Below are 15,977 nucleotides of genomic sequence, written 5' to 3' on the forward strand. Positions count from 1 at the left end.
TAAATTTCCAGCTTGCCCATTAAAGCAACCAAATCAGTGCCCTAACAAATCAAAGCTACTTACAAGATTTTACCTTTTTTAAAAAAATTTTTTTAAGTTTCAGGGTGCCTGGGTGGCTCAGCCAGTTGGGCGTCCCTTCGGCTCAGGGCATGATCTTGCAGTCTGTGAGTTCAATCCCCACGTCAGGCTCTGCATTGACAGCTCAGAGCCTGGAGCCTACTTCAGATTCTGTCTTCCCTCCCCCACTCACACTCTGTCTCTCTCTCTCAAAAATAAAATAAAAACATAAAAAGTTAAACAAAAATTTTTTTAAGTTTTATTTGAGAGAGCATACACACGAGTGGGGGAGGGGCAGGGAGGAGAGACAGAATCCCAAGCAGGCTCCACACCATCAGCACAGAGCCCCGTGCAGGGCTTGAACTCACAAACTGTGAGATCAGGACCTGAGCCGAGACCAACAGTCAGACGCTTAACTGACTGTGCCACCCAGGCGCCCCTCACCTGCTTCTTTTAAGGTCATCCCAGGGACCCAGGCCCACTGTCCACACAGCCTTTCTGTTTTGGAGTAGTTACAACTTCTCACACTCCCCCATCCATTGAATCCCCGAGAGCTTCTCAAGAGCAGAAAGGCTTTTATTTCCAATGAATCCTCTGCAGATCCTAGCAGATCCTTCCTGGATGGCTGCTGACTGGCTCAGTGTCAAAAGTGGACAGGATACAGGGTGAAGAGAGGGACAGGGAAAGAGAGAGAGAGAGATCTCTCAGGCCAATAAAAATATTTTATATAGTATTTACACTATTAGCTCAGTTATCCAGAGTACATGAAAAGGAAAAAAGAATCCAAAGCAGTAAGGCGATACAAAGTAACCAACTCCACAGATCCTATACTGGGATGAGATATTTTAATCTGATGGTGGTACATAATACTGTTCAGGGAGCACTCCCAGCTCCAGGAGTTCCCCTCCGCATTACAAGGAAGTTCTCAAAAATAACCGGATTTGCTAGAGGCTGGCCCCCTGCTCACGGGAGGGGAGAGGGGCTGGAACGGGCAAAGCATTGAGGTCTGCTGTCTCGTCACTCGTAGATCCAGTTCTGAGCACAGCTCTTGTAATCCACCAGCTCTTCAGGCTGAAACCACAAGCCAATCTCCTTCTCCGCACTTTCCACGGAATCACTGCCATGGATGATGTTCCTGGAAGGGGGAAGAGATGGCCACGTTACCGAGACCCAAAGGATTAAACTGCCCAGGAGCTCCCCCTGACACCCACTGCCAGACAGCTCGCAGCCACTGCAGCAGAAAGAGCCAAAGCTCCGTGTACATTAGTTCGTGTTAAAAGAAAAAGCCCACAGCTGCAGTTAAGGTCAGGATGAAGGATGCCCTCCCCATATCCGGCCCTCCTAGCAACACTGATGCCAGCAGTGAACGGGCTCCGGCCAGCAAGGTATGCTGTCCCAGGCCCTACCCTCTCGAGAGAGGCACAACCACAGTGATGTCGATGGCCGGTGGCAGGGAGCTCGCCAGGCCAGACACCAAATTCAGAGGGAGAAACACAATGAACTTATTTTAAATTCATCTGCATATGGCATCATGTCCATCCCAGACTCAGGAACCCAAATTTTTTTTTAATTATTATTATTTTAAAGTAGGCTTCATACCCAGTGCAAAACCCAACATGGGGCTTGAACTCACGGCTGTGAGATCAAGACCTGAGCTGAGATCAAGAGTCGGACACTTAACCAACTGAGCCACCCAGGTGCCCACCCCCGCCTTTTTAAAAGACTTTTTTAAAGTAATCTCTGCACCCAACATGGGGCTCCAACTTACAACCCCAAGATCAAGAGTCACATGTTCTGCCAACTGAGCCAGCCGGGTACACGAGGAACCCAAATTCTTGTGTCACCTTACTCAGATTTTGGAAGAAGGCAAAAGCACCAACTCTCACCTGCCAACTTGGATGCAAAAGTCTCCACGGATGGTCCCGGGCTTGGAGTCCGCAGGGTTGGTCTCTCCCAGCATCACCCGGCCTGTCTTCACCACATTCAGCCCCTCCCAGACCTCCAGGGATAAAAGAACATATGGTCAAGGAAGAAAACCAACCTCAGCAGAAAATCTGAAAACTATTAATTCAAAACAAGAAAACAAAAAAGCCCCCTTAACATTGAAGAAATGTCTATGGAGCATCTGCTTATTCCAACAACGGGAATACCAGTCTCCCTGCCTCCACTCCTGCCTTTCTACAATCCCTTCTGAACAGAGCAGTCTCTAAAAACGCCCAGTGTAAAACCTCCCAGGCATTCGTCCCAGAGCCCATGAAGTGCATGGCCGACACGGCCCTACCTGATCTGGCCCCTGCCCGTATCTCTGAACTCATGTCATCTGACCTTCTCTTCTACCCACCAGGCTTCAGCCACTCCAACCTTCCTTCTGTCCTTCAAGAGCCCAGGCCCTCTGCACATGCTGTTTTCCTGCCGAGAATGCTCTTCAGTGTGATTTTGTGCACGTCTGGCTCCTTCTCACTCAGATCTCAGCTTGAAAAGCGTGTTCCTTGACCACCCAATCTAAAGCGGTCACTTGTCACATCATCTATTTCACTCTGTGCAAATCACTGATCACTAGCTAATAGATATACATATATATATAAATGTAAATAAATATATATATACATATGTATATGTATATATATATGTTTCTTCATTATGTGCCCGTCTTCCCCTTCAAGATGTATAGGCAAGGAAAGCTATGAAAATAAGTTCCTGTGTTGTCTCATTCATGACTATATCCCCAGCGTCTGGAAGAGAGTGTGGCACAATGAGGACAACCCATGTATACTGCAATAAACAAGAGACAATCTGCCTCCCTCCAGAAGTGCAGAATCAGGCAGACTCTCCTGATCGCTCCCAGCTTTGAGTCGCGATGAGTCTTCAGTTCAGCAAACAAATGTATTTTGTGTTTGGTGGGTCAGAGAGCCAACTCACATCCTAACTGTCCAATCCTCCCAGCCCCCACTGCCTCTGTATTAAGTGAGGACTTGCGGGGCGCCTGGGTGGCGCAGTCGGTTAAGCGTCCGACTTCAGCCAGGTCACGATCTCGCTGTCCGTGAGTTCGAGCCCCGCATCAGGCTCTGGGCTGATGGCTCAGAGCCTGGAGCCTGTTTCCGATTCTGTGTCTCCCTCTCTCTCTGCCCCTCCCCCGTTCATGCTCTGTCTCTCTCTGTCCCAAAAATAAATAAACGTTGAAAAAAAAAAAATTAAAAAAAAAAAAAAGTGAGGACTTGGTGTCAGAGGCGACAATCACAGCACACACTCTTGGCTCCCAACTGAGTCATTTGCATCAATACCCCCACACATGCGCACTCACCATGGCAACCACAGGCCCTGACTGCATGTACTTCACCAGGCCGGCAAAGAATGGACGGTCCTTCAGGTCAATGTAGTGTTCCTTGAGAAGGTCTTCGGAAGCCTATTTCACAGAACAGAGGATGAGAACTGACCCTCAAACTATCTAAGGATCAGCCATCTAGTTATTTCCCACTCACTGCTGTTTGAAATGTGAGCTCGTAGCGCACTGATTCTGTTACAAACCAATCCATTCCCAACACGACCAGAGGGGAGCTGTGCCAGAGACTAAAAGTGCGTCAGCTTTGTACCAATGTCCCCCCTACTGGCCTTGGCTGATCAGAACAGAACCACAGAACGTTAGAACTGAATCCAGCCATCCCAACTCAGACAGGAAAACTAACAATACGATGAATTTCCATTCATTGAGAGTAAGCCTCAACTAAAACGTGAAAAGGAAGTCAGGGTTGGGGGGGGTCTTGGCAATGGATGAGAAGCAAATTGAACCCGGCCACTTCTCAGGGATACTTCAGATTTATTCAGAAGATGAAGGCCGGGTATGGCAACTATGCGATTTCCACACAAACCACTCAAAAGAGCGTGACATCTGGGGCCCCTGGGTGGCTCAGATGGTTAAGTGTCTGACTGTCGGTATCAGCTCAGGTCATGATCTTCCGGTTTCATGGGTTGGAGCCCCACGTCTGGCTCTGCGTTGGCAGCATGGAGCCTGCTTGGGATTCCCTCTCTCTCTCTCTCTCTCTCTCTCTCTCTCTCTGCCCCTCCCCTGCTAGCGCTGTCTCTCTCTCAAAATAAATAAATAAAAATTTTAAAAAAAGGGGGGGAAAAAGATGACATCTAGCAATAAATAATTTTGATGAAGAAGGAACTAGAAACTGTCACACTGCCAAGGCCGGTATGTGGGACCAAATCAAATTAGCTGGAGAGGAAACCACCTGCCTAGCAATCCCGACTCACCCAGCTGTGTTCTCTCTTTGCCACTGCACACACACTTGTTCAGGGTCTAACAAGGACCCTTAGTTTTCCCAGTTCTGTAGGACTGCATTGTGGAGGGCACACTGCAGGGATACCCACAAGCGTGGACATCTGCTGCCAAAAAGCACATTCAGAACATCCTGCCGCTCAGCCTCTGGTTGATACTTACTTGCCAAAGTAAAATCACATAGCCTCGTGATCACGCCATGTTAGCAATTCACCCTCTCCCACCAACCCCCAATCCAAATGGAAGACTGGTAGGGGTAGCCTCCGGACACACTGACTTGACCTTCCCTTACCAGAACACTCTTTTAATTCTAGTCATTGCTTCTGATTACCTTTAATCTGCAGAACAGATTACAGCGTGGTTTTTTTGTTTTTTTTTTTTCTGGAGGAGGGGACATCAGGTTTTTCCTCCTCCAAGTCACCTATAAACAACCCTAGACTCAAGGCAGTCATCCCTCGCCCCATTCTTCACCAAGCCCACACCCTGGATGGGAACTTGGTATAACAGGAAAAATGCACACACTTAAGAGTCAGAGAGACCCGGGTTAAAATCTTCCCTGCATCACTGACTGCATGCCTTCAGATTCATTACTTAACCTCTCCAAGCCCCAGGTTCCAATGACCACAGGCATAGAGATAAGTACACCTCTGGGTCATCGTGAGGGCTACAGAAAACACATGCATCCAGCACACGTGATCAACAATACTGTTCATTTCGCTTTACCTTCAAAACCTAATTTAATATGCAAACTCTCTGGAAAGCAGTACTGACCCGATACCCGGCACTAACGATTCCATCACGTACCCCCCTCTGCATTAACACCCATCTACCCCTCCCACCCCGCCCCTTACACTAAAGCGGTTTCCCCAAAACACCACACGGGAACTAAATTGCAAACCAAATTCCATTTAAAATGCACCAGCAGTGTCCAAAGATGACTCTAGTGCTGGGAAAAAAGACTGTCCCCTAATTTATCTGCTCTGAGAATTTGAATTCTCACTTCCCAGGTCTGTCTGAAAAAGGGTTCTTGGCCAATTAATTCTTTTCATTTTTCCGGAATACTGCTTGGCAGGTGTGTTGAAAATGTGTCTGTTCTCTACTGTTTTCTGGGGGGCTTCCCCAAGACCAAAACCACAGCTTTCCCCCCAACATCCCCTGATGGCGCCTAATATATGCCACACACTAAGTGGGCGGTAAGTAAGGACAGAAAGATTTCCTTGCTGACAAACAACCTGCCTCAGAGAGGGAGGTGGGGGAGGGGAGAAGCTCTCTGAAATAATCTGCTCAAGAAGTTCAAGACCAGGAGCTCAAACATGCCCAGGGCTTTGAGTCAGAAATCACAGTGCTGCGGTAACATATGGAACTCTGCATTGCTAAAGGGAAAGGGAGGCTATTTCCAAAGTCCCAGTAATTGGTTTGTTGCAGGACTCAGCCACAACACCAGCCACCGAGTTGTTTCCAGGTCTCAGGACATCTGTGTTCACCCTTCGTGGGGAAGACTACAAAGGAGGGGAAGGGAGAAACCGAGAGGCTAACGTACAACGTTGCCCTGTACTCCGAGAGAACAGAAATATGAAGAATGAAGTCCACTTACCTGAATTAATTTCATAGCAACGAGGCGGAATCCCTTTTGCTCAAAACGCTTGATGATCTCTCCCATGAGGCCGCGCTGGACCCCATCAGGCTTGATGGCAATGAAGGTGCGTTCGCTGTTGGCCATGGTCCTGAGGATAGACAGCTGCAGGGATGAAACAGCACTGAATATCCTGCCTACATCATTATCCTTCTCAAGCGGATTACCCCATAAAGCTGGTTTATATCTGTCAAGCCAACTCCAAAAGTCTCTTTGGTAAAAAAAAATGCGTTCACCACAAGTGCCGCACTGAAAATACTCTAGAAGAGCACACGTATAAAAAATGTTCCTAAAGGGGGCACCTGAGTCAGTCAGGATCAGGTCATGATCTCAGTTTCATAAGTTTGAGTCCCACATCAGGTTGTCTGCTCACCGCGCGGAGCCTGCTTGGGATTCTCCCTCTCTCTCTGCTCCTCGTCCTGTCGTTTGCACTCTCTCTCTCTCAAAATAAATAAATTAAAAAGAAAAGAGGGCGGCCTGGGTCGTTCAGTCGGTTGAGCGCCAACTTTGGTGCAGCTCATGATCTCACAGTTCGTAAGTTCAAGCCCCTTGTCTGGCTCTGTGCTGACTGCTCAGAGACTGGGGCCTCCTTCAGATTCTGTCTCCCTCTCTCTCTGCCCCTCCCCACTCATTCTCTCTCTCTTTCTCTCTCTCTCTCTCTCAAGAATAAAATAAACGTAAAAAAAAAGGACATTTTGTTAAAAAAAAAAAAAGTACCTAAAGGAAAAAAGAACTTTCCCTAAAAGAAAAAACAAAGAAACCCAAAAACCCAGTTCCTCCTCAGTGCCCTTAATTGTGAACTAATATCCCAGGATGGGGGAGCGTGCAAAAGCAGGGACCATAATTTCTATGGCATTTGACTTAATAAGCTTCCATTAAGCATCTATTTTGTATCCAACACTGTGGCAGAACTAAGGTAGGGGATGTTAAAAAAAAAAAAGAAGACATTTTCTGAGTAATCCAGAGAAGGGAAACTAGAGGGATAAAGTGGTGTCAGGCAAAAAGCAGAATGAAACGGTCTGACCTACTACCACAGTCATGGTATTAGAACTGAAAGGGGTTTTAGAGATTATTTTTCATTGGAATCCCCTTCATTTTACGAACGAGAAAACAAATCTAGGGCACCAGAACGAAGGCCACATTCCCAATTTCCCGATGCAATTTATGCTCCATCATAAGACATCATGAAGATTCTGACAAACCAATAAAAGGTGGATCCTGAGAGAACTAGGGCCATGTGAGGTGGGACATCGTGCAGGAAAGAGGCCTAGAGAATGTCTATCCCAGACCTCGCCTTTTACAGAGAAGACTGGGCTCATGACCTGCTCTGTCTACACAAGATGAGAATGGAGGAGGCCCCTGACCTTGAAAGACAATCCCTAATGTGGATCGCCACACCACCTCCTGGCTCTCTCTTCCTGTACTTTAACCTCTTATTACAGCACCTTAACATATTTGAATTTTCTGTTTGTGGGTCTGTCTCCCCACTGGTCTGCGGCCTGTATACACGTATGGTTTACTGCTGTGTCTGTCCCTGGCACCTAGCCTCCTGGCCCAGCACTCAATAAGAGCAAAGAAAATGTCTTAAATGGTAATCACCCTGCACCTCCGAGAAAAAGAGACAAAGCCCAAGGGCTGGCGGAGAACTCCCAATGGAAGCTCGAGACAGGCAGAGATTCCACAGGAGAAAATGGGGGTAAGGAGCCAAAATACTCCTTATACCCATACGGTGAATTCCTATAAAGGTCCACCATACCAACCCAGACACACACTCGTCATTCATTCATTCATTCATTCAGCAAGAACTTACTGATCCCCAACTCCGTGCCCAGCACTGCACGCGACACAGACAAATAAGGCACAATCCCAGTCGTCGCGGCCCGATGTTCGGAAAGGTAGCCTCGGACAAAGGCGAGTCCACGTGGCGTGGGACCTGCGCTGACAGGTCTGCACCTGTCCACCGGCTCTGCCCCGCCCTTCCCTCCCAACCGATCCCTCTGGCCACCTCTCAGAGCCGGACTCATCCGACCCCTTAGCCTCCCCCGACCCCGACCCCACTGCTCTCCCCCTCCTCTCAGGACCCCGAACCCATCTCACCCCTCCAGATGCTCGAGCTGCAACTCCGGCTGGGGAAGCCGGCACCGGAAACACGCCCCGGCCCCACGTGGTTCCTGGAGCCGGCAGGCGCGGAACGCTTCTTTCCGGCTCGGCTGCCGGGGAGTCCGTTTTGGCAGAACACCACTCGCCCACGCTTCCTCTGGAGGGTCGGGTGTCATTCTAAGGAGCAACGTTCCGACGTTTAACTTCCGGCACTGCTTTTTCTTGCTTTTCCGGCATGCTGCTTTTTTTTTTTTTTTTTTTTTTTTTTTTTTAAGATTCTGTGACTCACTTCCTTCGTTCTGGAGTCACTTGGCTTCCCGAGAGGTGGCGCTCCCACTTTGCATGAAGTCTGAACGGGCACCTGACCTAGAAGTAGACATGTCTTTCTCACTTTACATTTACTCACTTTTTCCAGCCTATCAAGCACTGCTTATTAATTGAGTACCTACTATGTGCCAGGCACTACTCCACAGCCTGGGGGCATAGCAGTAAACTCTCTAAGGAGCTTCTGGCGGGGTAGGGAGTGGGGGACCAAGAATAAACAAATAAGCAAATTGATGTGTAATACTTTGCATTATGTTAGCGCTGTTAAGAAAAAGTAGGGCAAGGGAGAAAGATTGAAGGAGTGGACTATCTTAAAAGGTTGGTTGGGGAAAATGTCTCCGAGGAAGTGACAATGGAATAGAGCTGCATGAAGTGAGGGAACAAGCCCAGTGATGATCTGACAGCAGAGTATGGCAGTGCGCATCCAGTAATAGAAAATGCCATCGGAGGGGCGACTGGGTGACTCAGTCCCTTGAGCCTCCAGCTCTTGATTTAGGCTCAGACTCTGGTTTTGATCTTAGGTTAGTGAGTTCCAGCTCCAAGTCTGGCTCTGTGCTGACAGTGCAAAGCCTGCTTGGGATTCTCTCTCTCTCAAAGAATGAATACATAAACTTTAATTAAAACCACAATGAAATATCACTACACACCTATCCTAATGGCTAAAAAATAAAAATATAGTAAGAATGCCCCACTGGCCTAGTGGGTAGAGCATGACATTCTTGATAATCGCTGTGGTGAGACTGTGAGTTTGAGACCCGCATTGGGTATAGCGTTTACTTTAAAAAAGAAAAAGAAATAGTGAAAATGCTGTCCGGGAGGTGGAGAAACTGGACCTACTCATATATTGCTGGTGGGAATGTAAGATGAATGGTATGGCCATTCTAGAAAAGTTTGGCAGTTTCTTATAAAACTAGGCACTTACCGCATGATCCAATAATTGCACTCTTGGGTGTTTATCGCTGAGAAATTAAAGATTTTTGTTCTGTTTACACAGAAACCTGTATTTAAATGTTCCTAGCAGCTTTATTTGTAATAGCCAAGGACTAGACACAACCCAAATGTCCATCAAGTGAAAGCTTAAACAAACTACAGTCCATCCATACCATGGAACACTACTCAATAATAAAAAAAAGAAAAAAAGAAAAAGAAACAACTATTGACACACAGCAATTTGGCTAGATCTCAAGAGAGATTATGCTAAGTGAAAAAAAAAAGCCAATCACAAAAGGTCATATACTATATTATTGCATTTATATAAGGTTCTTGAATTCTCAAAATTCTAAATATAGAGAATTCATGAGGGGTGTCTAGGAGTTCAGGATGGGAGAGAAGGCGTGAGTATATTCCTACTGGGGTAGTACAAGGGAGCCTTGGAGTGATGGACTAGTTCTGTATCTTGATGCTTGATTGTGGTGACAGTTACATGAATCTACACATGTGATAAAGTTGCATAGAACTGCACACACACTCAAGTGAATGCATGTGAAACTGATGAGATCCAAATAAACTCTGTGGATTATACCAATGTCAATTTCCTGGTTTTGATATCATTCTATAGTTATGCGAGATGTTAGCATTAGAAGACACTGGGTGAAAGATACATAGGACTTCCGGGGCGCCTGGGTGGCTCAGTCGGTTGGGTGTCCGACTTCGGCTCAGGTCGTGATCTCATGGTCTGTGAGTTCAAGCCCCACGTCGGGCTCTGTGCTGACAGCTTGGAGCCTGGAGCCTGTTTCGGATTCTGTGTCTCCCTCTCTCTCTGACCTTCCCCCATTCATGCTCTCTCTCTGTCTCAAAAATGAATAAACGTTAGGGGCGCCTGGGTGGCGCAGTCGGTTAAGCGTCCGACTTCAGCCAGGTCACGATCTCGCGGTCCGTGAGTTCGAGCCCCGCGTCGGGCTCTGGGCTGATGGCTCAGAGCCTGGAGCCTGTTTCCGATTCTGTGTCTCCCTCTCTCTCTGCCCCTCGCCCGTTCATGCTCTGTCTCTCTCTGTCCCAAAAAAAAAAAAAAAAAAAAAAAAAAAAAATTTAAAAAAAAAAAAAAAAAAATGAATAAACGTTAAAAAAAAAAAAAAGATACATAGGACTTCCTTCTACATGTTTTGTTTTGTTTTGTTTGCAGCTTCCCATAAATCTTTTCTTTTTTTTCTTTTTCTTTTCCTTTTTTTTTTTAAGTGAGCCCTACACCCAATATGGTGCTTGAACTCACAACCTTGAGGTCAACAGTCCCATGCTCCACTGACTGAGCCAGCCAGGCACCCTACAATTTCCCATAAATCTATAATTATTTCAAAAAAATTTTAAAGTTTACAGGGGCACCTGGCTGACTTAGTTAGAAGAGTGTGCAACTCTTGATCTCAGGGTGGTGAGATCAAGCCACACCGTTGGGTGTAGAGATTACTAAGAAAAATACATAAACTAAAAAAAGGGGGTGCCTGGATGGCTCAGTTGGAAGAGCATGTGACTCTTGATCTTGGGATTGTGAGTTTGAGCCGCCTGAGTTTGGATGTAGAGATTACTTAAGAATAAAAGCTTAGAGGGGTGCCTGGGTGGCTTAGTCCATTAAGTGTCTGACTCTGGATCTCACCTCAGGTCATGATCTCACAGTTCATAAGTTCGAGCCCTGAGCCTGGTTCTGCACTGACAGTGCAGAGTCTGCTTGGAGTTCTGTTTCCCTCTCTCTGTCTCTACCCCACTTGTGTCCTCTCTCTCTCTCAAAATAAATAAATAAATGTTAAAAATTTTTAAAATAAAAATAAAAGCTTAGGGGTGCCTGGGTGGCTCAGTTGGTTGAGCATCTGATTCTTGGTTTCTGCTCAGGTCATGATCTCATGGGTTGGTGAGTTCGAGCCCTCTCTCTCTCTCTCTCTCTCTCCCTCTGCCCCCAAAATAAACTTAATAAAATAAAATAAAATAAAATTAAATTAAATTAAATTAAATTAAATTAAATTAAATTAAATAATAAAAGCTTAGGGTTACCTGACTGGCTCAGTGAGTAGAAGATGTGACTCTTGAGCTTGGGGTCATGGGTTTGAGCCCCATGTTGGGCATAGAACTCACTTAATTGAAAGGAAAGAAAGAAAGAAAGAAAGAAAGAAAGAAAGAAAGAAGAAAGGGAGGGAAGGAAGGAAGAAAAGAGGGAGGGAGGGAGGGAGGGTGGAAGGAAAGATAAAGTGCTTGGGGCTCAGTTGGTTAAAGCATCTGACTACAGCCTGGGTCATGATCTTGAAGCTCATGAGTTTGAGCCCCATATCAGGCTCTCTGCTGTCAGCACAGAGCCCACTTCAGATCCTCTGTCCCCCCCCTCTCTCTGCCCCTCCATTGCTCAGAAATAAACATTTTTTTTAAAAAGAAGGGAACTTAAAAAATTATTTGTAATATTTTGATTTTTTTTAAGAGAAAGAGAGAGAATTTGAGCTGGGAGAGGGGCAGAAGGAGAGAGAGAGAGAGAAAGAGCGAGAGAGAGAGAGAGAGAGAGAGAGAGAGAGAGAGAGAATCTTAAGCAGACTCCATGCTCAGCTCAGAGCCTGAAGTGGGGCTCGATCCCATGACTTGTGAGATCATGACCTGAGCCTGAATAAAGAGTGTTCAACCAAGTGAAACACCCAGGTGTCCCCCCCCCACCAAAAATCTTTAAATGGAATGAGAAAAGCTGATTGAGACTACACTGTTAATCCAAGTGGGAGATGATGGTTATGACAAAGGAGAGAGAGAGACAAATGATTGGTACAGGATATATATTCAAGGTTAAGCCCATAGGTCTTACTGATGGATAGGATATGGGATGTGAGGGGGGAAAAATGGATGTTGGCTCCTAGTTTTCTTTCCTTTTTTTTTTTTAAGCTTTTTAAAAAATTTAAAAAATTTTATTTTACAGAGAATGAGAGTGTGTGAGCTGGGGAAAGGGGCAGAGGGGGGGAGAGAGAGAGAATCTTAAGCAGGCTCCACCCTCAGTGCAGAGCCTGATGTGGGGCTCCATCCCATGACCCTGGGATCATGACCTGAGCCAAAATCAAGAGTAGGACACTCAACCAACTGAGCCACCCAGGCATCCCAATTTTATTTTAGTTTTTTTTTATACTTTTTTTTTAAGTTTATTTACTTGGGAGGGGGAGTGGGCAGAGATAGATAGAAATAGAGAGAGAATTCCAAGCAGGCTCTGCATTGTCAGCTTGGAGCCCATTGTGGGACTCAAACTCACAAACCGTGAGACCATGACCTGAGCCAAAACCAAGAATTGAACTCCTAGCCAAATGAACCACCCAGGTACCCTTACTTTAGTTTTTTTTAAAGTGTTGTTTTGTTTTGTTTTTGCCTTTAAACTTTTTATCTTTAAGCAATCTCTACGTCCAACATGGGGCTCAAACCCACAACCCTGAGATCAAGAGTCACACCCTCCGCTGACTAAGCCAGCCAGGCACCCCTAAGATTTTATTTTTAAGTAATCTCTATACCCAATGTGGGACTGGAATGTGTAACCCCAAGATCAAGAGTCACAAGCTCTACTGGCTGAGCCAGCCGGTGTCCCCTAGGTTTCTTCTTTTTCTTTTATTTGGAGGAATGCATTAAATATGAGTTCAACAGAGTTATCTACAAAGGTCCTTCTTAAGTGGCTGGGGTCCAGTGCAGTAATGCTTCTAAAACCTCTATGTACAAACAAGTCATTTGTGGAATTGTTAAAATGCAAACTCTTGATTCAGTAGATCCAGAGTGAAGCCTGAGAGTTTGATGATTCAAATGTTGTTGACTGATAAACTCTACAAGACCGTGTCCTAGAGCCAGGTTCTTTTAAAGACGTTTAAGCTTTATTAGGTGGGGAGGATCTTGCCCAGGCAGATGCTGGGGAAGACGAATGGGCAGTAAAAAAATGTGAAGATCTCATCTCTTCCTGGAAGCCATCCTAATTACATGACTCAGCCTCACCTTCCTTTCCCAACCCAATCCTTCAGGCTTCCATAGGTAAATGCTTCAGCAAACCAAATCAGAAAACAGCAAGCTTTAAAGCTAACAGTAACCTTTTTTTTTTTTTTTTAAGTTTTATTTATTCATTTAAGAATTTCTACACCCAGCATGGACTCAAACTCATGACCCAGAGATCAAGAATCCCATGCTTTTCTGCTGAGCCAGCCAGGTGCCCCTAAACTAACAGTAATCTGAATGGGCATATGGATCGATCTCTCCAGAAACCTTGGCAAAGGGTTCGTTCCAGTTTCTGCTTGAAACCTCCAAGAATAGGAATTCACTACCTCAGACATCTGATCCCCAGCCTTTCACCCTCCCCTTGCTTAAACAGCAACAAAAAACTTGCAAATTGAATATATCCACCCGCCCCCCAAATTAATAACAGGAGTAATGTTTAGTGAACTGCACTAATGATATCAACTATTGTGGAGAAAGGAAAGAGTGGTCACTGGGCTCCCTTGATAGAGAAGGGGGAGTGGGGCACCTGGGTGGCTCAGTCGGTTAAGCATGTGACTTTTTGGCTCAGGTCGTGATCTCACATTTCGTGGGTTTGAGCCCCACATCAGGCTCTGTGCTGACAGCTCAGAGCTGAAATCTGCTTCAGATTCTGTGTCTCCCTCTCTCTCTCTGCCTTCCTCTGCTCACGCTGTCTCTCTCTCTCTCAAAAATAAATAATAAACATTTTTAAAAATTTTAATACATAAATAAACGTTAAAAATTTTTTAAAAAATCAGGGGTGCCTGGGTGGCTCAGTCGGTTGAGTGACCGACTTCTGCTCAGGTCATGATCTCACAGGTCGTGAGTTCGAGCCCCATGTCAGGCTTTGTGCTGACAGCTCAGAGCCTGGAGCCTGTTTCGGATTCTGTGTCTCCCTCTCTCTCTGCTCCTCCCCCGTTCACACACTGTCTCTCTCTCTCTCAAAGATAAATAAACATTAAAAAAAAAGTTGGGACTGTAGTTAGTGGAAATTCACAGAATCTTTGAGGGTAAAACAGTGACACGAGAAACATCTTAAAATTCTAGAACTCAGGGGTTCCTGGGTGGTTCAGTTACTTGAGCATCAGACTCTTGGTTTCAGCTCAGGTCATGATCCACAATTCATGGGTTCAAGCCCTGTATTGGGCTCTGCACTGAAATGCAGAGCGTGCTTGGGATTCTCTCTCTCTCTCTCTCTCTCTCTCTCTCTACTCCCTCCACTTGCATGCGTTCTCTATCTGTCTCTCTCTCAAAAAAAAAAAAAAAAAAAGGAAGAAAGAAAGAAAGAACGAAAGAAAGAAAGAGAAAGAAAAACCGTCATAGCTACCTAATTCACTCCCTTTACAGAGATACACACAGACCAAAAGAGATGACTCAATTTATTCTAGATTACAGGTGTTTATGGGGAAAGTTCTGCTTTAGAACGGCGAAGAATCTAGCTATAGTTTGGAGGGTAGATTGGACGGGGAGAGGCTGGAAGCAAAGACTCCCATAAGGAAGATACTGGCATCACCAATAATCAAGATATGAGGACTGAAGTGGTCAAAAGAATGTGTGTGCTAAAATTCATAGGATAAACCCACAAGATTTGGGAATTGATTAAGTACAATTAACAAAGGATGGAGAGGAACTGTATCCCAGCAATGATGGTGCTGAAGGTCATGAATCTGTTCTCAAAAGATGTAGGGGCACTTCTTAGCTCAACCACATGTTAGTTATGTGACCTTGGACAAGATATTCAACATCACCAAGCAAATCTCAGTTTCTGTTTGTTAAATGGGAGTAAGAATAGTCACAACATCTTAAGAGTATTGTGAGGATTACATAAAGTAATGCAATGAAAATTTTAGCACTGTCTGGCACATAGTATATAATAAATGTCAGCTGTTTGGGCTTTTTTTTTTTTTTTTATAGTTCAGGGTGACAGAATCTTACACCTAAGAACTGTGACAATTATGATATTAACAGAAATAGGGAAGACTAGAAAAAGCCAGCTAGAGGAAAATGAGTTTGGAGTAATGCAGTTGATGCAGGGAGATACAAGAGAGAAAATATACAGTAATCAATTGGAGACATTTATCTGGGGGTCAGAAGCGATGCTAAGGCTTAGGGGAGACATGAGGGGATTATTTGCATAAAAGTGATCTGTAAATGCCTTGAAGCTAAACACAAAGCATTGGCAAGATTCTTTTTTTTTTTAAAGGCAGACTTTTTTTTTTTTTTAATTTTTTTTTTCAACGTTTATTTATTTTTGGGACAGACAGAGACAGAGCATGAACGGGGAGGGGCAGAGAGAGAGGGAGACACAGAATCGGAAACAGGCTCCAGGCTCTGAGCCATCAGCCCAGAGCCTGACGTGGGGCTCGAACTCCCGGACCGCGAGATCGTGACCTGGCTGAAGTCGGACGCTTAACCGACTGCGCCACCCAGGCGCCCCAAAAGGCAGACTTTTTTGTGGTTGTGCAGGTATGAATTCCAATGATATTTGATAACTAACATGCATACTAACGATGTCACATTTATACAATTATACATTATGTGCTATAATTTGCTGAGCCTAGAGTCTTTTAGAAGTGAAATTATTAAAAAAAAATTATTTTAGGGGCACCTGGGTGGCTCAGTCGGTTAAGCATCTGACCTCGGCTC

The 15,977-nt window shown here is 45.3% G+C and overlaps 1 protein-coding gene across 2 annotated transcripts; it reads right to left on the bottom strand.

The window, feature by feature from the left end:
• Window positions 1–880: 880 nt before the first annotated feature.
• Window positions 881–8,137, bottom strand: LOC115501147 (nucleoside diphosphate kinase A). 2 transcript variants are annotated; one of them, XM_030296055.1, is made up of 5 exons: window positions 8,067–8,137; window positions 5,931–6,074; window positions 3,359–3,460; window positions 1,944–2,056; window positions 881–1,192 (listed from the first exon to the last, which is right to left on the bottom strand). In XM_030296055.1, the coding sequence occupies exons 2-5, from the start codon at window positions 6,054–6,056 to the stop codon at window positions 1,075–1,077; spliced, it is 459 nt and encodes a 152-aa protein (XP_030151915.1). In that variant the 5' UTR covers window positions 6,057–6,074; window positions 8,067–8,137; the 3' UTR covers window positions 881–1,074. The 2 variants fall into 2 exon arrangements, with proteins under 2 accessions (XP_030151915.1, XP_030151916.1); XM_030296056.2 differs by lacking the exon at window positions 8,067–8,137 and adding an exon at window positions 7,780–7,913.
• Window positions 8,138–15,977: the final 7,840 nt, after the last annotated feature.

This window comes from Lynx canadensis, chromosome E1 (assembly GCF_007474595.2).
Source record: "Lynx canadensis isolate LIC74 chromosome E1, mLynCan4.pri.v2, whole genome shotgun sequence".
NCBI lineage: Eukaryota > Metazoa > Chordata > Mammalia > Carnivora > Felidae > Lynx > Lynx canadensis.

What these genes read in the sequence shown, in the direction of transcription:
- LOC115501147 (XM_030296055.1), bottom strand. Translation starts at nt 6,056, where the DNA reads ATGGCCAACAGCGAACGCACCTTCATTGCCATCAAGCCTGATGGGGTC. An exon ending in TTGCTATGAAATTAATTCAG is followed by an intron (nt 3,461 to 5,930) that starts GTAAGTGGACTT and finishes TCTGTGAAATAG; the next exon opens with GCTTCCGAAGACCTTCTCAA. An exon ending in TTTTGCATCCAAGTTGGCAG is followed by an intron (nt 1,193 to 1,943) that starts GTGAGAGTTGGT and finishes TCCCCCTTCCAG; the next exon opens with GAACATCATCCATGGCAGTG.